Genomic DNA, 17,800 nt, shown 5'->3' on the forward strand with positions numbered 1-17,800 from the left:
TTAATTAAAAAATAATAGAACTCAGCAGGAAACGGAGCAATAACACAGCACTGCCAAAAACCACTTTGCTGGAGCTGCTAAAAAAACAACAGGCAGGAGGCAGCTGGGGGAGCAGCCACTGTCACCTCTGGGGACAGGTGACACACGGGCAGGGTGGTGGCCGAGGGTCCCTCCCAGCACCAGCCCCGCTCCCGTGGGCTCCCACGGACAGGCAGTGTCACACCCCAGGAATTAAGCTCTTCATCTAAACTAAACACATTACCACGAGCTCATCAACAAAAATCTAATTACGCTGCGCGAGGCCGGGTTAATTGCTCGTCCTTGACACGAGCGGGACCCCTGGAAGCCCAGGAGCCAGGAGAGCCCGGGACTGGAATGATCCTGATCCTGGAAAAAACAGAAAAGGGGGAAAATAGGGCTGTGCAAATAGGGAGAAATGAGAGCCTGGGACTAGAATGATCCTGATCCCTGGAAAAAGCACAAAAGGGGGAAAATAGGGCTGTGCAAACAGGGAGAAATGAGAGCCTGGGACTGGAATGATACTGATCCCTGGAAAAAGCACAAAGGGAAAAGGGGGAAAATAGGGCTGTGCAATTGGAGAGAAATGAGAGCCTGGGACTGGAATAATCCCGATCCCTGGAAAAAGCACTAAAGGAAAAGGGGGTAAAACAGGGCTGTGCAAACAGGGAGAACCAGCAGACAAATCAGCTGGTGATTGTCGGGGGGAGCTCCAGGGTGGGGAGCACTGCTGGGATCCCCGGCAGGCTGCAGAGGGACACACAGACACACACAGCACAGGCTCTCCAGGAATGGGCAATGGGGAATGGTTAAAGCCAGCTCTTCCCACGGCAAAGAGAAGCTGGAGCCGATCCCCAGCCCGGCCCTGCTCCCCCAGGCAGCCCTGAGCTCCTCGTTTGCTGCTGCTGCTAATGAGGAAATCGGGATGCAGGAGGTGGCTGAGCCCCGCTGCCTCCCCCGCTCGCTCCTCCCCGACTTATCACCACTCGCAGGATGTTTACAATAATTTTTAATTTGCGCAATTATTAATCATTTTTCTATCTGTCTCATTTGCATAATAATTACTCTGCTTGCTGTTTGCCATGACTGTGAATGACAGTGGTTCAAATTAAATTAAGATTTTAATATTCATTTTTTTGGGTTAAAGCTAATCAAAGTTGCTGCTCGATGCCAAGACCGGGGCTCTGCCCTTCCAGAACCACTAATGAAGAGATCCAGAGCTGGTGTCACTGCTCCATCTCCATCACCCAGCTCATCCCACAGGATCCCTCAGCGTTTGCCAACCGCTCAGACAAGGCCACAGCAGGGACAGGGGATGTGGGATGCACAACAAGGGCACAGGGACAAACCCAGCTCCCTATCTACACAGCACACGGGATGGGATCAGGGAGGGAGGTGTTCACCATGTGAGCCCCCCTTTCCTCACGGATATCCCTTAAAAGTACAATACCTGCTAGCAAACAACAGATGTATAAATGCAGCATTGTGATGAACAAGGAGATCCCCAGGGCAGTGCCTCTAAAATTTTAAAACCCCAGCCTTCCAAGTCAGCGGCAAGAGCAGAACCTGATGCCATTTTCAGCACATTTCGTTTAGTAGCAGCATTTAAAAGTGCTTTTCCTCCTTAAGAGCAGCCTACAGTCCCAAGAGTGGCGCGAGGCAGCTGCTGGCAGCTGTGGCTCTGCAAGAGCAGCCACTGTCACCAGGCAGGTGGGGAAGGCAGCAGCATCCAGCTCTGCCCACCAGGGCGAATCCAATCATTCCACAGCAGGTTCTTCACATCTCCAGCAGCACTCAGATGAAGTGAGAGCAAAAACGAATGTGTCAAGTGGAACTGCTCTTGTGGAGGCTGCAGCTGCCTCAGGTTACAGGGGGGAATGGAACGGGGCCTTGGTGACAGAAGGGGGAAGCACAACTGGAAGCAGCTGCCTGGAAACGTGCTGCCACCTCACACCAGCACCCCCTGCTCCCAAACCATCTCCTGCCCAGCAGCTGCAGCAGGGCTGGCAATGGTTCAGCTGCCTTGGAAAAAGCACCAGCACGCAGAATCGAGTAAAAAAGGAAAGGGTTTATTTACAGGTGAACACAGCAATTCCAGGGCCGCTGGAAATGTGGCACAGGGATGAAAAGCAGGGAAGTCCCAAGAGTCTGGCACTCCAGAGCAGACCGTGCTGCTGTCCCTCCCACCCACGGCCCTCCCAGGGCTGGAGAATCCCTGGAAAGGGCGATCCTGCCCTGCCCTGCACTGCTGCAGCCAAGGCATCTCCATGGAAACTGCTGCTGCAGTCATCCCTGCTCCCTGGGAGCTCAGCAAGAACAACTGTATTTATTTCCACAAGTGCTTTCTGGCACACAGGGATTAAGGGAAACCCCGAGACTGACAAATCTGATCCCGGGAGAGGGTTGTTACACTTCCCACCGGAGCGAGCCAAGTGCTGAGATCAGCCCCAAACCCAGAGGGGTCTGAGGGGAGCAGCTGCTCCAAACTGTGAGGGGAGCAATTCCAGGTCTTAAGTCCTAACTCTCCACACATTTACTTCCAGTAGCAATGGAGCCCTGCAGAACTGCTGAGGCTCCTGAAGATCTTGCTGCCCAATGCAGCACTTCCAGTGCCACAGCATTCCCTGCCCAGTTTCCTGCTGGGACAGGGTCAGGAGAAGTTGAGTTTGAACTTTCCTGCACGTTGGTGACTCTGGGATCTACATGGCAAAGTAACTGCATAAACTTGACAGAAGTTCAGGAGTTCCACTTAACCTGAGTTCTGGAGCAGACTGACCCACAGCAGGAGGGTAACTCTCCCAAGCCCAAGCGTTCAGCAGATTTGCACCTGAGATTTGGAACACCTGAAGACTTGGGAGCTGCCCTCAGAAGTCATTTGGTGTAGAACAGAAGTTTGTCAGAAAACAAACAAGAAACAGTGTCCTCTCATGGAGCTGGAGGCTCTGGCTGCCAGGAAATGCAGCCTGGCCTCGCAGCACATGGCCAGTGGGCAGCTGGATGTGAGCACAGGGCTGGCTGCAGGGAGAGCAGCCACTCCTCGGGGCTGTGCACAGGTGGTGCCTGTGGGGCACTGCAGGAGCTGTCCCTACATGTCCTCCACACTCCACTTGTAGGCCAGCTCCTGCACTGCCTTCTTGTTGGCAATGCGGGCGAAGCGCTGCTGCTCGAAGCCGTTGGACCTGCAAGGGACACGCAGTGACAGCAGCTGCTGCCACCAGCTCTCCTGACCCCTGCAACCTCTCCCGATTTACCCTGGCTCAGTCTCCACCTGGACCTGTGGGTACCGAGAGCTGATGCCTCTGAAGGGCCTCACCTCCCTTGTGCCATCACCCACTACTAACTGCACCCATTCAACCTTCCAGTGCCAACCCCCTCACTCACCCCAAAACCGGCAATGCCCTGAAGCAGAACTCCTTTATTTTCACTGTTATTCCAACAGGAACATTACCTGTCCACACCGTCCCAGCGGTGCCCGGGCCAGATGTTGAACCTGTTGAGGGGAGGCGCTGGTCCCTTGTACCTGGGTTTTTCTGGAACACAAAGAGCAGAGGAGCTGCGTTCAGGTGGCCACACCTTCACCCACACAGGAGGTTCTGCAGATACAGAGCACAGGCTCCTGGCAGCCAGCTCCAGCTGCCAGGGGCTCACTGTGACAAAGTGCTGAGTCCTCAGTCAGCAGGGCCTGCTCTCCCAGCTAACAACTCATGTAACTGCTACTGGTAACAGGCCAGGAACTCCAGAGGGTCCACAAGTGTCCCCTGGCTGTTTACTGAACAGCAGCTGCATTTCTGCACTGCTGACACCCTAAACAGGTGTGTTCCAGGGGCAAACCTTTCTCCTTGTTCTCCTTGGCCTTCCTCTTCTTGATGAGAGCAGCCATGGGGTCTCCTTCCCTCTCCTGCTCCCTCAGCATTCGGTCCAGGTCCTGGTCATCGATGTAACGGGCCAAGGGCTTCTGCATTTCCTTGACTGCATCCTCCACGTTCTGCTGCTGCTGCCTCTCCTGTGCCAGCCTGGAAAACACACTGTGTCACCCAAACCCCAGCCACCGCTCCTTGGCAGTGGTTCAGTGCGCAGAAGGGGTCACAGCCCTCAATCCCCACTGCCCGTGCAGCATTCCCAAAGCACCTTGAGCACAGGAAGGGTTTGCAGCATTCCCCAAGCACCTCCAGCACAGGAAGGGTTTGCAGCATTCCCCAAGCACCTCCAGCACAGGAAGGGTTTGCAGCATTCCCAAAGCACCTCCAGCACAGGAAGGGATTGCAGCATTCCCCAAGCACCTCCAGCACAGGAAGGGCTTTCAGCATTCCCCAAGCACCTCCAGCACAGGAAGGGATTTCACACACGTGGAACACACGCTGGTCCCAGGCTCAACCTCGGAGCACAACACCAGTCTGGCAGCAGACCCAAACTAACAGCAGGACATGGGAGGCCCAAGGACTGTGCTTTGGAGGCCCTTCCTCACCCTTTTCCCCACTTGGCATATTGCTCTTCCCTCTTGGCCTCTGCCTCAGCCTTCAGCCTCTGCTCCAGCTGCTCCTGGGCCAGGTTCCTCTTGCGGCCGGACTTGTCTCGGAACACGGTCTGAGCGTTCCGGGATTCCTCTGGAGGGGACACACGCCTCAAGTCACAATTCTGGAACATTTTATCACCTCCAGACAATTCAGTTACTAACTGGGACTTCTCTTTTGCTTGTCCCCATCTCCCAAGGAGCCTGCCACCCAAATCCAGGCAGGATCTCAGATTTCCCTGCTGCCCCACACAGACCCTGAGCTCTCACTATCCATCAGCTCCCTCAGACTTGCAGAGAAGCATTTCCCACTCCCTGCGACCTCCCTGGCATTGCTCTGAAATCCCCAAGTGGAACAGAGACCCTGGCCAAGGTTCCCAGCAGCGTGTCCAGCTGCAGCTCCTCAGGATGCTCCCAGCAGCATCCCAGTGCCAGGGCCTGACAGAGCAGAGGAGTGAGCTGTGGCTCGGGCTGTGTTCCACTCCCACCTTCCAGGTGCCTGGTGCTCCTCTCGTGCTTCTTGAGCTCCTGCTTCTCCCTCTGCAGCACATCAGCCGACACCAGGCCCGCTTTGGCTCCAGACGACATGGTGCTAGCCTGGAGAACACACAAATCCCATTACAGCTGGCTGAGAGGGGCAGCCAGAACAGGGACAGGGCAGGGACAGCCCTGTTAGAGCCAAGAACCCCCCCAAGCTTGTCAAGCATTGGATTTCCACAGCTGGAAGGGAAAGAGACAAACTTTACCTTCTTGGGAGAGCCCTTGGCATCCCGGTGGTGTGGGGAGTGCTCCGGGGGGCTCCGTGACCTCTGCTGGTCCCTCTGCGTGGGAGAAGCCCGTCCTGGAGGAGATAAATCAGAGTGAGGGGCTGCTGATTGCCCCAGGAGGAGATAGATCAGAGTGAGGGGCTGCTGATTGCCCCAGGAGGAGATAGATCAGAGTGAGGGGCTGCTGACTGCCCATCCTGGAGGAGATAAATCAGAGTGAGGGGCTGCTGATTGCCCCAGGAGGAGATAGATCAGAGTGAGGGGCTGCTGACTGCCCCAGGAGGAGATAGATCAGAGTGAGGGGCTGCTGATTGCCCCAGGAGGAGATAGATCAGAGTGAGGGGCTGCTGACTGCCCATCCTGGAGGAGATAAATCAGAGTGAGGGGCTGCTGATTGCCCCAGGAGGAGATAGATCAGAGTGAGGGGCTGCTGACTGCCCCAGTAGGAGATAGATCAGAGTGAGGGGCTGCAGATTGCCCCAGGAGGAGATAAATCAGAGTGAGGGGCTGCAGATTGCCCCAGGAGGAGATAGATCAGAGTGAGGGGCTGCTGACTGCCCCAGGAGGAGATAGATCACTGAGGGGCTGCTGACTGCCCCAGGAGGAGATAAATCAGAGTGAGGGGCTGCTGACTGCCCCAGGAGGAGATAGATCAGAGTGAGGGGCTGCTGACTGCCCCAGGAGGAGATAAATCAGTGAGGGGCTGCAGATTGCCCCAGGAGGAGATAAATCAGAGTGAGGGGCTGCTGATTGCCCCAGGAGGAGATAGATCAGAGTGAGGGGCTGCTGACTGCCCCAGGAGGAGATAGATCAGAGTGAGGGGCTGCTGACTGCCCCAGGAGGAGATAAATCAGAGTGAGGGGATGCTGACTGCCCCAGGAGGAGATAGATCACTGAGGGGCTGCTGACTGCCCCAGGAGGAGATAGATCAGAGTGAGGGGATGCTGACTGCCCCAGGAGGAGATAGATCAGAGTGAGGGGATGCTGACTGCCCCAGTAGGAGATAAATCAGAGTGAGGGGCTGCTGACTGCCCCAGGAGGAGATAGATCAGAGTGAGGGGCTGCTGACTGCCCCAGTAGGAGATAGATCAGTGAGGGGCTGCTGACTGCCCCAGTAGGAGATAAATCAGAGTGAGGGGCTGCTGACTGCCCCAGGAGGAGATAGATCAGAGTGAGGGGCTGCTGACTGCCCCAGGAGGAGATAGATCAGAGTGAGGGGCTGCAGATTGCCCCAGGAGGAGATAGATCAGAGTGAGGGGCTGCAGATTGCCCCAGGAGGAGCAGGCTCAGGGGCTCGCTGTGCACACAGCCCAGGCTGCAGCTGAGGCACTGCGGGCTGGCTGATCTCTCACCCAGCTGTGCCCACAGGGACAGACACTGCCAGCTGTGCCAGCAGAGCAGCAGCCCCCAGCACTCACGTGTGCCAGCGTGGATCCCAGCAGGTCCCCAGGACACAGTGTGTGACACTCACCTTTCGTTCTGCTCTTCCTCCCGCTCGGGGACCCCAGCTTCTCTCTGCGAGGTGACAAATCCTGACGCTGCCTCCGGGGAGGGGACAGATCTGGGGTGTCGTGTCTCTGTCTCCGGGGAGGGGATGGGTCAGGGGTGTCATGTCTCTGTCTCCTGGGAGGGGACAGATCTGGGGTGTCCTGTCTCTGTCTCCTGGGAGGTGACACATCAGGGGTGTCGTGTCTCTGTCTCCTGGGAGGAGATGGGTCGGGGGTACCGTGACGCTGTCGCCGTCGAGGAGGTGACAGATCTGGGGTGCCAGGACGTCGTCTCCTGGGAGGTGACAAGTCTGGCGTGTCGTGTCTCTGTCTCCTGGGAGGGGAGGGGTCGGGGGTGTCATGTCTCTGTCTCCTGGGAGGGGATGGGTCAGGGGTGTCATGTCTCTGTCTCCTGGGAGGTGACAAGTCTGGCGTGTCGTGTCTCTGTCTCCTGGGAGGGGAGGGGTCAGGGGTATCGTGACGCCGCCGCCGCCGGGGAGGTGACAGATCTGGGGTGTCACGACGCTGCTTTTTGGGAGGTGACGAGTCTGGTGTGTCGTGACGGTGTCTCCTGGGAAGTGAGGGGTCAGGGGTGTCATGTCTCTGTCTCCGGGGAGGGGACACATCAGGGGTGTCATGTCTCTGTCTCCGGGGAGGGGACACGTCAGGGGTGTCATGTCTCTGTCTCCGGGGAGGGGAAACATCAGGGGTGTCGTGTCTCTGTCTCCTGGGAGGGGACACATCAGGGGTGTCATGTCTCTGTCTCCGGGGAGGGGACACATCAGGGCTGTCGTGTCTCTGTCTCCTGGGAGCACAGAGCCCCAGGGAGCCGTTGTGTTTCCCTGCTGGGGCCGAGGGCTCTGGGGAGTCGTGGTGCCGCTGCCTGTGAGGGCAGAGAAGGTGACAGTGAGCTCCCTTCGTGCCTGGCTTGTCTGGAAACACAGCAGGACCCCAGAGCTGGGAACAGCTTGTGAACGTGGGTTCATTGGGGTGCTGCAGCCCTGAGCCCCAGCACTAAGCCCCCATACCTCGAGGCAGACTTGGCAGATCCCGACACATCCGAACTCTGTGAGTCCTCATCTGAGGGAGAACAATTGCAACCACCATTACCAGGGCTCTGCACAGCCCAGCAGCCCTCCAGCACCTCCAAGGTTATTCTGAACTTCCATCGTGGTTTGGAGAAACCAGGCATTAGGAGAGAGGGTGGAAGGGGCTGCTCTCACCTCCCAGGAGCTTCCATTTGGAGTTTGTTCGGAATTCCTCCATGAGCTTCACCTCCTCGGGGCGCTCGTCAATGAACTCTGCCACCTGCAAACACGCAGCGAGCACCAGGGGCTCAGCAAAAGGCACAGCTCCCCCTGCTCACACAGGCAATGCCAGTCCCTGTGCCCTGCTCCAGCAGCTGTTCCGGAGCACAGAGCCCCGTGCTGGCCCGCAGAGCACGGGCTGCCTGGATCCGCAGGGAGCTCCCTCCTTCCTGCAGGGCTCCCGCCCATCCCCGAGGCACAACCCGCCCCAACAGGGCAGGGAGAGGCACTCCAGAGTTCTTCCCAAAGGGAGACACGAGGTGAGCGCCAGAGCAGACTGAGGGTGTCTGCCGGGGCTCCCCGCTCACCACAGGCATGTCCCCTTCGTCCTCCTCCTCCTCCTTCTCCGGGGCGGCGGCGATGCTGTTCCAGCTCACATCGTCATCCACGATCCGCATCCTGGCAGCGGGGAGAGGCACGGTCAGGGCCCGTGGGGACCGGGGGATCCGCGGCGGGGCAGCCCCGGGGAGGGTCCCGGCCCCGGGCTCTTGGGGCTCCGTTCGGAGCGGGGGTTTCGGGGCGGTGCGCTCGGGCGGTTCCCAAGGCCGGGCAGCGCACAGGGCCGCGCCTGCTGCCCCCTGGCCCGGGACTCACCCGCCCCTGGCGGTGCCGCCCGGCGGTTTCCTCCTGCGGCGGCGGCGGGGCGGGCCGGGCTCGGCGGGGCCGCTCAGGTACCGCCGCAGGTACTCGGCCTTCGACAGCCCCGGCGCCGCCATCGCGCTCTGACGCAAAACGGCGGCGCCGGCGGAAGGGGCGGGGCCTGAGCGCGGCGGGCTGAGATGGGCGTGGCCACTGCCATACATGGAGCTGTAACGGGATGGGCGTGGCCAGGCCACGGAAAGGCCATAAATGGAGCGGGGCGGGGCTGTAGGCGTGGCCCAACGGTGCTGATGACATAAATGGAGTGGGGCGGAGCTTTAGGTGTGGTCAGCGAATACCATAAATGGAGCAGAGGGCGGGGCTGTAGGCGTGTCCAAATGGCGGCCAATGCCATAAATGGAGCAGAGGGCGGGGCTGTAGGTGTGGTCAGCCAATACCATAAATGGAGCTGCGGGCGGGGCCTTAGGCGTGGCCAGGCGGCGGTCGCGGTTATGAATGGAGCAGCAGGAGGACACCACGCCATCAGCGTTTTCAATCAGCTTTATTGGGGAGCCACCCCGTGCCCCAAATCAGCAGCAGCAGCTCAGGGCACAGCTCCGCGGGGCAGGAACAGCTCTCCGGCCCAGGAAGGGCACAGGAGCCCCGGCCCCACACAAGTCCTGGTCCCAGCTGGGGCAGGGGGTGGCAGGGCTGGGCTGGCCCCGCTACCGGCCCGAGGCCGGCTCTGCCTCGTAAGCCTCTGTCCTCATGTCATTGAGGCCCAGCTCCTCGTTCTGCTCAAAGGTGCGCTCGTAGCGCTGCACGCTCAGCTCCGGGTCATCCTCCGGGGCGTACACGTTCTGTGGGGACAGGGCACAGCTCCTGCACTCCCCTGTGCCCCAGGCTGGGAGCCCTGGGCACCCCCACAAAGCCAGCAGGGCTTCCAGCATCTGCTGGTGCCCAGAGCTCCAATGGGACCCCCACTGCCACCCCGTGCCAGGGAAATGAACCCCCCAAAGTGCCCACGGAGCCCGAGGGCCCAGGGCTGTACCTGAAGGTAGCTGTTTCCTGCAGGGTCGTCCATGATGAAGTGAGCCTGGGCCTTCCCCTCTATGATCTGCAGGAACACAGCACGTCCCATTTAAGGCTCCTCCTAATCCTTCAGCACCTCCTGGACCCGCGCAGAGCAGGAAAACCCAAAGCAAACTCACATCCTGCAGCTTCCCAATGAACTCCTGCAGCTTCCCTGTCTGGCTGGCCGTGGAGCTGTCCCCCAGGGTGAAGGGGTTCTTCTCCACCTGCAAGGGCAGGTGAGGCAGCTGTGAGGCAGCCAGCCCCCCCAGCAGGGCCAGCCAGGGGCTCAGCCCCCCAGGAGCACTCACCAGGTCCCGGATGTCCTTCAGCAGCCCCTCCAGCGTGGTGAACTTGCCCCCCAGCGCTCCCATGCCCAGCTCGAACTCCAGCTCGGGGATCTCCACGCTGCACGTCTCTGACTGCAGAGGAGAGACCCCCGTGAGGCCATGCTGGGCACCCAGACCCCCCAGCAGGACAGGGCAGGGACCCTGGGCACTGCACCTTCAGGATATCCCTGCTCATGTCGGAAGGGTCCGTGATCCTGAGGGTGATCCTGGTGCCCTGGGGCTCGATGGCTCCTCCGGACTTCACCTGGGAACAGCTGGCAGTGAGCTCACACCCAGCCCTCCCCTGTGCTTTAACAGGCCCAGCCCAGCAGCCCAGAGGCCCCTCCACAGCTGGGACAGTGGCCTCAGCAGCAGCAGAAAGCCCCAAGTGCAGTCTCTCCCTCCCCAGCAGCCCAGGTGGGGAGCAGAGCTCAGGGACACAGGCACAGAGCTCCACTCCATGCCCTCTGCCCAGCTCACCTCGTTGGTCCTGTGCCCACAGGAGTCACAGTTGGTGGCCATGATAATCACTTCCTTGAAGTGGGGGATTTCTGGGGCAGGGAGTCAAGGCAAACATCCAAGCAGCAGCCGAGGGACGGCAGGACCCGGCTGAGGGGAGCTGTGAGCAGCCCCGAGACAGCTCTGCAGCCCAGCAGGCCCCAGCTGAGAGCTGCCTCGGGCCTGTGGAGCAGCAGGGAGAGCCCAGGCACGCAGAGCCCCCAGCCCTGAGCAAGGATACGCACTAACTTCATGTTGGTGCTGGCCGGGGCGTTGCACTCGGGGCAGTTGGTGTTGAACTGCAGCACCTGGGGAGGGAAGGGGCAGCCTGAAGGTCCCAGCCAGCCCAGGGCGGGTGGCCTGAGTGTCCCTGAGTGTCCCTGACACTGCAGCAGCCCTGGGTGTCCCTGGATGTCCCTGACTCTGCAGCAGCCCTGGGTGTCCCTGAGTGTCCCTGACTCTGCAGCTGCCCTGGGTGTCCCTGGGTGTCCCTGACTCTGCAGCTGCCCTGGGTGTCCCTGACTCTGCAGCTGCTCCCACCTCGTCCCTCAAGTCCTCGGCAGCGTCCGGCGGCGTCGCGTCCACCTCCTCTCCCTGCAAGGGCAGCAGAGTCAGCCCCTGCTCCCTGCTGGGGCTCCGGGGAGCAGGACAAGGAGCAGGGGCTGCTGCAGGCACCTGCAGGCCCAGCAGGGCACACTGCTGCGGGCTCCTCCTGTAGCGAGCGACCTGCAGGGCCTCGTCCCGGTGCGGCGCCCGCGGGTTCTCCACGAAGCTGTTCCCGGAGGGATCGTCCAGGATCTGCAGGACGAGGAGCCCTGAGGGAGCTGCCCTGAGGGAGCCGCCCTCCCTGCAGCCCCCCCTGCCAGGCCTGCCTGTCCTGAGCACTCACAAAGGTGAAGGGGGAGCTGACTTCCTTCAGCTGCCTCAGTTTCCCGATGAACTCGTCTATCTTCCTGGCCACCTCTGGGTCCGTTGCCTGGAAGGGGACACGGAACCACAGAGCCCTTAAAATGGGGACACCCCAAGGTGGGGCTCAGCTGCTGGGGACAGTCAGAGGTGGCTGTGGCACAGCCAGAGCTGTCCCCAGCAGCCCTGTGTGCACCAGGGGCAGGGGAGGGACACCCCAAGCACTCTCCATCCCTGAGGAGCTCCCCTCCCCAGCCTTACCCTGCGGGCGGGCTGGTCCTGCTCCAGGCCTGCCACAGCTCTGTCAATGATGCCCTCGATGGTGGTGAGCACTTGGCAAGGCAAGAACACAGAGCTGACAACGTCATGAACGGACCCCAGGGACCCCCAGGAGCCCCCCAGGCACTGCCCCATTCACACACCTCCCTTCTGGCTGAAGGCAGGCACCTCAAAGTCCAGCTCTGGGATTCGGGCCGAGGCACAGTCGGTCTTCACCACCTCCCTGTTCATGTCCTGCACAGAGCAGGGAGCGGCCTGAGCCTCCCCTGGCACGCAGGGGGACCCCAGAGCCGTTCCTGCAGGGATGTGCAGGTGCCTGGGCCTCAGCAGGGCGGGGCGGGGCAGTGCGGGGCAGTGCCCACCTGGCGGGAGGTGACGGCCAGGGTGTAGCGCACGCCCTGCTCCTGGATCCTGCCCGCTGCCTGGATCTCCGTGTTGGACCAGGAGCAGCTGGGGCACGAGAAGGAGCTGACAATGATCTCCTTGAAGAAGGGGATCCTGGTGAGCAGGAGCCGGGTCACTCCCTGCGGGGGCAGCGAGGGGCTTGTGGGAAGCCGAGCCTGGGGCCACGGCCCTGACAGCACCTCCGGCACGGGCAGGTCCCTGCCCCTCCCCTGCCTGCCCCACAAACCTCCCCTCACCCCCCAGGAGCTCCTGGAAACCCCTCTCGGTGCCCCCTACTCCGACAGCAGCTCCTGCCCCCACTGGGACCCCCCAGCAGCCCCTGCCCACCCCGACCCCGGCCCACACAGGTGTGTGTCCCCCGACCCCACAGACCCCGTACCATCCCTGGCCCCTCACGCCCCTTGTCCTGCTCTCCCACAGACCCCTGTACCCCCAGTCCTGCACGCCCCTTGTCCTGCTCTCCCCGCGACCCCACAGACCCCCCGTGCCCCCCAGTCCCCGCACACCCCTGTCCTGCTCTCAGCCAGTCCCCTGTGCCCCTGTCCTGCTCTTCCCCTGTACCCTCCCAGTCCCCTGTGCCCCTGTCCTGCTCTCCCCCTGTCCCCTGTACCGGCCAGGGCCCCTGTGCCCCGGTCCTGCTCTGTGCCTGGGCCCCCGCAGGCCCCGGTGCCCCCCAGTCCCCGCATGCCGCCGCTGCCCGGCCCCCGGGGGCCCCTCACGTTGCGGAAGCAGTTCATGCACAGGGACTCGATCTCTGCCGGCTGCTGCTCGCCGTCCTCGGCGCTCAGGGGCCGGAACAGGGCCCCGGCGGGCGCGGCCGCCGCCGCGGTGGCCCCGAGGGCCGACATGCCGGTGGCGCGGGGCGATGACGTCACGGCTCACGCGGCTCGGGCGGATCATGTGACGCGCGCGGGCCGCGATGGCGGCGCCTTTATTGGGGTTCAGCGCCGGAGCCGCCCGGGCTCCGCACCGGGATCCTCCCCGAGACCTTCCCCGGGACCCTCCCCGCCCCGCTCGCTCAGGCTCAGCGCCAGCTCCCGCCACAGCGCGTCCAGTCGGGCGCGCAGATCCTCCACGGGCGGCGGCGGCGCGTCCAGCGGCCCCTCGGGCGGCTCCGGGCGGGCGCTGAGCTTCAGCCGCATCTGCTCGGTCTCCTGGTCCAGCGCCCGGGTGAAGGCCTGGATCTGCGCGTACGTGTCCCGCCGGAACTCCTCCACGCGCCGCTGCACCTCCCGCGCCAGCGCCTCCCGGGAGCGGCCCGGGGCGGCCGCGGCCCCGCCGGGGTACAGGCTCAGCTTGGCCTTGAGCTGCTCCAGGTTCCCCTGGATCTGCCGGTGCAGGTCCCGCGCGTTGCGGGCCAGCTTGGCCGACAGCTCCTGGATGTGCCGGTTGAGCCGCTCGGGGCTGGCGCGGGCGTGCGGGGCCACGCCGCGGTGCAGCTCCTGCACGTTGCGGTGGATCTCGCTCAGCAGCCGCTCGGCGTACGGCTGGAAGATGTCCTTCACCTGCTCCGTGTGGAAGGCGATCTTGTCGCCGTAGTGAGCCGCGAAGCGCTGCAGCTCGTCGGCGCCGCCCAGGAGCTGCGCGGCCGCCTCCCGGCTGGGCACCAGGTGCCGCCGCAGCTCCCGGGCCCGCAGGGACACCTGGTCCAGCAGCTCCTCCGTCAGCGGCCGCAGCTGCTGCCGCAGCTCGTCCAGCTGCCTGCCGACCTGCCGGTGCGCCTCGTCCACGTACGGGGACAGCTGCAGGCGGAGGCTGTCCAGCTCCCTGCGGAGCGCCTTGCGCAGGCTGCCCGGGTCCTCCCCCGGCCGGGGGGGCTGCGGGCCCCTGCCCAGCGGGGACAGCTTCTCCAGGAGTCCCCCCACGGAGCTGAGCCCATCCTGACCGCTCTCCTTCAGGTTCCTGCACGAGAGAGCCCCGAGTGACCGCCCCGCGGCCCCCGTGCCCCGCGCCCCAATAAACGCTGTTCCCCCCCATAGGGCCCTGCCCTGCCGTGCCCGGCGGGGAGCGGGCCGGCACTCACGGGCTGTCGCTGCCCAGCTTGCTGTGGCCGCGCTCCAGGCTGTCCTTGTCCCCCGTCAGCTGGCTCAGGTACCGCCAGAGCCCGCTCTGCGCCGCCTCGGCCGGGGGCACTGCGGGCGGGAGCGCCGCTGCTGCCGCCGCTGCTGCCGCCCCGCAGCCCCCGGGGGGACCCCCGAGCCCGGCCCGGGCCCGCACCCACCTGGGCAGGCGGCCAGCAGCGAGAGCAGCAGCGCGGCCTTCAGCAGCATGCTCGGACTGCGGACAGGGGACAGAGCCGTCCGAGTGCTCACGGGGGCTGCGCGCCCCTCGCCACTCCCCGCAATGAACTGGGGTCCCCTGGGCACCCGCAGCTCCCTAAAAACCCCTGCGGTTCCCCATGACACCTGCGGGTCCCGGAACGCCTCGGCTGCTGCCCCGCCGGAGTCACGCCCGGCTCCTCCGGCCGCACGGACTTAGAGCCCCCGTCCCTCCCGGCCGGAGGCGGCCGCTGCCCGCCCTTATGTAGGCGCGGGGGGCGGCCGAGGAGCGGCCGATAAGGCGGCTTTGGGACGGGAAGGCGTTTTGGACCTCACTCCGTGTAAACACAACGTGGAGCTCCGGCCGGGTGACCTGGGGGCCGCTGCCCCCCGGGCTCGGGGGCCGGGGCTGGGCCTGGCCCGCGGCGCTCGCTGCACCCCGCGGGGATCGCGGCACGGGACGGGGACGGGGACACCGGTGCCGCTCCCGCCGGGACGCGAAGGGAGCCCCGAGCCCGCGGCGGGTGCGGGAGGGCGAGGCCGGCTCGGGCAGCGCGGGGCGGGCGGGGATCGGCGGGTCGGGCTCGCACCTTCCCCTTCCGAGGCCGCGCTCCCGCCGGTCCCCGCCGCGCTCGTGTCCTTTCCTTTCCGCCTCGGTTCTTCCCGGGAACGAGCCCGGGCACCGGGGCCGCGGGGCCAAGGCCGGGGTGAAGCGCCGAGCGGGCGGCAGCGCCGCTGCGGCACCAAAGTCCGGGCGGTCCCTGCCCGGCGCGGCCTGCGGCGACACGTGAGGCCGCTCCCGGCAGCGCTCACCCCGTCCCGTCCTGTGCCGTCCTGCCGGCAGAGCGCCTCAGCCCCCTTTCCCTCTTGGGGACCGCCGAGCTCCCGTGCTGCGCTGCGGGGACCAGGCGAGTGTCCCCCAGGCGCAGATCTGTCCCCTACCCACCGATCTGTCCCCCAGCCACCGATCCCCGCCCCCCGTGGCCGCTGCGGCCCCACCGCGCTGGGGATGTTTGGCCGCACCCCGCGGCTCTGCCCCCCCGGGTGTCCCAACTGCGCTCAGGGCACAGCGCGGGCTGGGCTCGCCCATGGGCTCACCTGGCTGCGGCCACAGACACTCCCACCCAGCTGGCCCCACCTCTGCTCCCTATCCCTGCTGCCCCAGAGCCCAGATTTGGGGTGACGTTCCCCCCTCGGAGCGGCTGAGGTGCCCCAGGTACCCCAGCCCAAGGGAGGATGGACAGGGAAGGAAGGACGGACACGGAGCAGCACGTGCATCACAAAGAGATTTATTTGAGCCACTGCAAGCGGCCAGGAGCGCTTGGAACGTGTGTAGCTGGCAGGGCGGGGCGGTTCAGTCCTGCGGGGGCGCGGCGGTGCTGAGGAAAGCGGCCACCTTGTCCCGCACCTCCTTCTCCAGCAGCTCCAGGTGATCCTCCACGCCGGCCGCGCCCGAGTCCAGCTTGCCGCGCATCTCCTCCAGCCGCTGCACCAGCTGCTGCCCGAAGGTCTCCCCGAAGGGAGCCGCCTGCTGCCGGAAGGTCTCCAGGCTCTGGCCCAGGCGCTGCTCCAGCTGCCGCGCCAGGGGCTGCAGGCGCTGCCGCAGGCTCTCGGCGTCGCCGCTCGCCGCCTCCCGCAGCTCCCGGGCCAGCGGGCTCAGCTGGGCGCGCAGCTCCTCGGAGCTGGCGGCCAGGCGGGCCCGCAGCTCCTCGGCCGCCCGCTCCATGTGCGCGCTCAGGCTCTGCAGCTGCCGCTCCAGCCCGTCCCGCGCCTCCTGCGCGTAGGGGCCGAGGCCGCGCCGCAGCTCGGCCACGCTCTGCTCCACCTGCGCCTTCAGCTCGTCCGCCACGGGCGACAGCCGCCGCTGGATGTCCTCCACGCCGCCGTCGATCTGCCGCTGCAGGCGCTCGGCGTAGGGGCTCAGCGAGGCCTGCACGCTCTCGGCGTTGTCCTGCAGGCGCTCCCGCAGCTCGGCCGCGTAGGGCTCCAGCGCCCGCCGCAGCTCGCCGGCGCTGCGATCCACCTGCGAGCGCAGCTCCTCGGCGTACGGGTCCATCCTGGCCCGCAGCTCCCGGATGTTGGTGCCGATCTGCTGGTGCACCTGGTCGGCGTAGGGCGCCAGCTTGGCCCGCAGCTCCTGCAGCTCCCGCTGGATCTGCTCCTTGAGGCGCTGCGAGTCCTGCGCCAGCTTGGCCTGCAGCTCCATGGCGAAGGGCTCCAGGCGCTGCTGCAGGTCCTCGGCGTAGGCGCTGACGCTCTGCAGGTTGCTCTTCAGCAGGGTGCTGGGGACAGGGGACACGTCAGGGCCTGTGGACCCCACCCCGGGCCCTGCCCGCCCCCCGAGCCCCCCGGTCCCGCAGCTGGGCTCACTTGAGCTGCTTGCTGAGCTCGCTCTGGTGCAGCTGCTCCGCCGTGTCCTTGGCATTGCTGCCCAGCTCCGTGAAGTACTTCCAGATCACGCTGGCCACCTCATCAGGGTTCACATCGGCCCGGGAGCCTGCAGGGGGAGCTGGGGTCAGAGCTCACACAGTCCCGTTCCTCGGGGACAGCAGGGACACTGCCATCCCCGCCCTGCTGGCACCAGGGACCCACACAGTCCCGTTCCTCGGGGACAGCAGGGACACTGCCATCCCCGCCCTGCTGGCACCAGGGACAGCAGGGACGCTGCCGTCCCCGCCCTGCTGGCACCAGGGACCCACACAATACTCACCTGAGATCGCCAGGAGAACCAGGACAAGGGCGGCCACCTTGGGCGCCATCCTGAGTGCTGGGGACTCCTGCGGGAGCACAGAGAGAGGTGAGGGAAGGCCCAGGGACCAGCAGCCCCCAGCCAGAGCCCATGGAGAGCTGGGCTCCATCCTGGCTCCCTCCAGGCTCCCTCCCGGCTCCCTGCAGCCCCTGCAGCCCCTGCCCTGCTCACCTGTGCTGCCAGTGCCGCGGTAGCTGCAGAGCCGGCAGCTCCCAGCACTATTTATGCAGCCCGAGGGCTCCTGCAGCTTCCACGCAGGCTGTGACACAGCAAGGGCTTGGACTTTAGTCGGTCACAACGTGGAGGTGCCTGACGTGTGCGCAGGCCTGACATCACCCGGGGCCCTGACATCACCCGCGGCCCCGCCGGCCCCCAGCAGGGGGACAGGGACAGGCAGGGCTGGGGGACACACCGAGCCCCGCCTGGGGACAGGGGCCTGGCCTGAGGGACACCTCAGTGCTCTGTGGAGGCAGCAGTGGCTCTGTCAGTGCTGGCAGGGCAGCACCTGCGATGGGCGGGTGTGGGATGGGTGGCAGTGTGACAGGACAGGGGGGCTGGGGATGCTGCAGGGACCTCCCAGCTCTGCCACCGGCTGGGCTGGGCTGGACAGCAGGCTCAGGGCAGGACACGGGCTCAG

General features: G+C 64.4%; 4 protein-coding genes across 4 annotated transcripts; all 4 read right to left on the reverse strand.

Moving 5' to 3' along the window:
* Nucleotides 1-2,090: 2,090 nt before the first annotated feature.
* Nucleotides 2,091-8,805, reverse strand: BUD13 (BUD13 homolog). Its single transcript, XM_054291479.1, has 11 exons — nt 8,684-8,805; nt 8,398-8,488; nt 8,006-8,090; nt 7,811-7,862; nt 6,767-7,665; nt 5,275-5,369; nt 5,017-5,125; nt 4,484-4,622; nt 3,850-4,031; nt 3,467-3,548; nt 2,091-3,197 (listed from the first exon to the last, which is right to left on the reverse strand). The coding sequence occupies exons 1-11, from the start codon at nt 8,803-8,805 to the stop codon at nt 3,104-3,106; spliced, it is 1,950 nt and encodes a 649-aa protein (XP_054147454.1). The 3' UTR covers nt 2,091-3,103.
* Nucleotides 8,806-9,296: 491 nt separating this feature from the next.
* Nucleotides 9,297-13,004, reverse strand: ZPR1 (ZPR1 zinc finger). The gene is made up of 14 exons (XM_054291480.1): nt 12,876-13,004; nt 12,114-12,275; nt 11,895-11,985; nt 11,734-11,804; nt 11,456-11,542; nt 11,242-11,364; nt 11,107-11,160; nt 10,808-10,874; nt 10,549-10,619; nt 10,244-10,333; nt 10,051-10,161; nt 9,880-9,966; nt 9,720-9,785; nt 9,297-9,528 (listed from the first exon to the last, which is right to left on the reverse strand). The coding sequence occupies exons 1-14, from the start codon at nt 13,002-13,004 to the stop codon at nt 9,394-9,396; spliced, it is 1,344 nt and encodes a 447-aa protein (XP_054147455.1). The 3' UTR covers nt 9,297-9,393.
* Nucleotides 13,005-13,097: 93 nt separating this feature from the next.
* On the reverse strand, nt 13,098-14,426 carry APOA5 (apolipoprotein A5). Its single transcript, XM_054291397.1, has 2 exons — nt 14,378-14,426; nt 13,098-14,119 (listed from the first exon to the last, which is right to left on the reverse strand). Exons 1-2 carry the CDS (start codon nt 14,424-14,426, stop codon nt 13,098-13,100), a joined length of 1,071 nt encoding a protein of 356 aa, XP_054147372.1.
* A 1,342-nt stretch (nt 14,427-15,768) lies between these two features.
* On the reverse strand, nt 15,769-17,445 carry APOA4 (apolipoprotein A4). Its single transcript, XM_054291519.1, has 3 exons — nt 17,125-17,445; nt 16,785-16,911; nt 15,769-16,696 (listed from the first exon to the last, which is right to left on the reverse strand). Exons 1-3 carry the CDS (start codon nt 17,270-17,272, stop codon nt 15,769-15,771), a joined length of 1,203 nt encoding a protein of 400 aa, XP_054147494.1. The 5' UTR covers nt 17,273-17,445.
* Between the last annotated feature and the right edge of the window lie 355 nt (nt 17,446-17,800).

The sequence above is a fragment of the Melozone crissalis genome, unplaced genomic scaffold (genome assembly GCF_028551555.1).
Source record: "Melozone crissalis strain CALT ecotype California unplaced genomic scaffold, PUWL_Pcris_2 ptg000092l_1, whole genome shotgun sequence".
Taxonomy (NCBI): Eukaryota; Metazoa; Chordata; class Aves; order Passeriformes; family Passerellidae; genus Melozone; species Melozone crissalis.

What these genes read in the sequence shown, in the direction of transcription:
- ZPR1 (XM_054291480.1), bottom strand. Translation starts at nt 13,004, where the DNA reads ATGTCGGCCCTCGGGGCCACCGCGGCGGCGGCCGCGCCCGCCGGGGCC. An exon ending in GTGGGCACAGGACCAACGAG is followed by an intron (nt 10,334 to 10,548) that starts GTGAGCTGGGCA and finishes AGCTGTTCCCAG; the next exon opens with GTGAAGTCCGGAGGAGCCAT. An exon ending in TGAAGGACATCCGGGACCTG is followed by an intron (nt 9,967 to 10,050) that starts GTGAGTGCTCCT and finishes CTGCCCTTGCAG; the next exon opens with GTGGAGAAGAACCCCTTCAC.
- APOA5 (XM_054291397.1), bottom strand. Translation starts at nt 14,426, where the DNA reads ATGCTGCTGAAGGCCGCGCTGCTGCTCTCGCTGCTGGCCGCCTGCCCA. An exon ending in GCTGCTGGCCGCCTGCCCAG is followed by an intron (nt 14,120 to 14,377) that starts GTGGGTGCGGGC and finishes GGGGGGGAACAG; the next exon opens with CGTTTATTGGGGCGCGGGGC.
- BUD13 (XM_054291479.1), bottom strand. Translation starts at nt 8,805, where the DNA reads ATGGCGGCGCCGGGGCTGTCGAAGGCCGAGTACCTGCGGCGGTACCTG. An exon ending in TCTGCCAAGTCTGCCTCGAG is followed by an intron (nt 7,666 to 7,810) that starts GTATGGGGGCTT and finishes CTGCCCTCACAG; the next exon opens with GCAGCGGCACCACGACTCCC. An exon ending in GAGGAAGAGCAGAACGAAAG is followed by an intron (nt 5,370 to 6,766) that starts GTGAGTGTCACA and finishes TATCTCCTCCAG; the next exon opens with GACGGGCTTCTCCCACGCAG.
- APOA4 (XM_054291519.1), bottom strand. Translation starts at nt 17,272, where the DNA reads ATGGAGCCCAGCTCTCCATGGGCTCTGGCTGGGGGCTGCTGGTCCCTG. An exon ending in GGTTCTCCTGGCGATCTCAG is followed by an intron (nt 16,912 to 17,124) that starts GTGAGTATTGTG and finishes CTCCCCCTGCAG; the next exon opens with GCTCCCGGGCCGATGTGAAC. An exon ending in GAGCTCAGCAAGCAGCTCAA is followed by an intron (nt 16,697 to 16,784) that starts GTGAGCCCAGCT and finishes CCCTGTCCCCAG; the next exon opens with CACCCTGCTGAAGAGCAACC.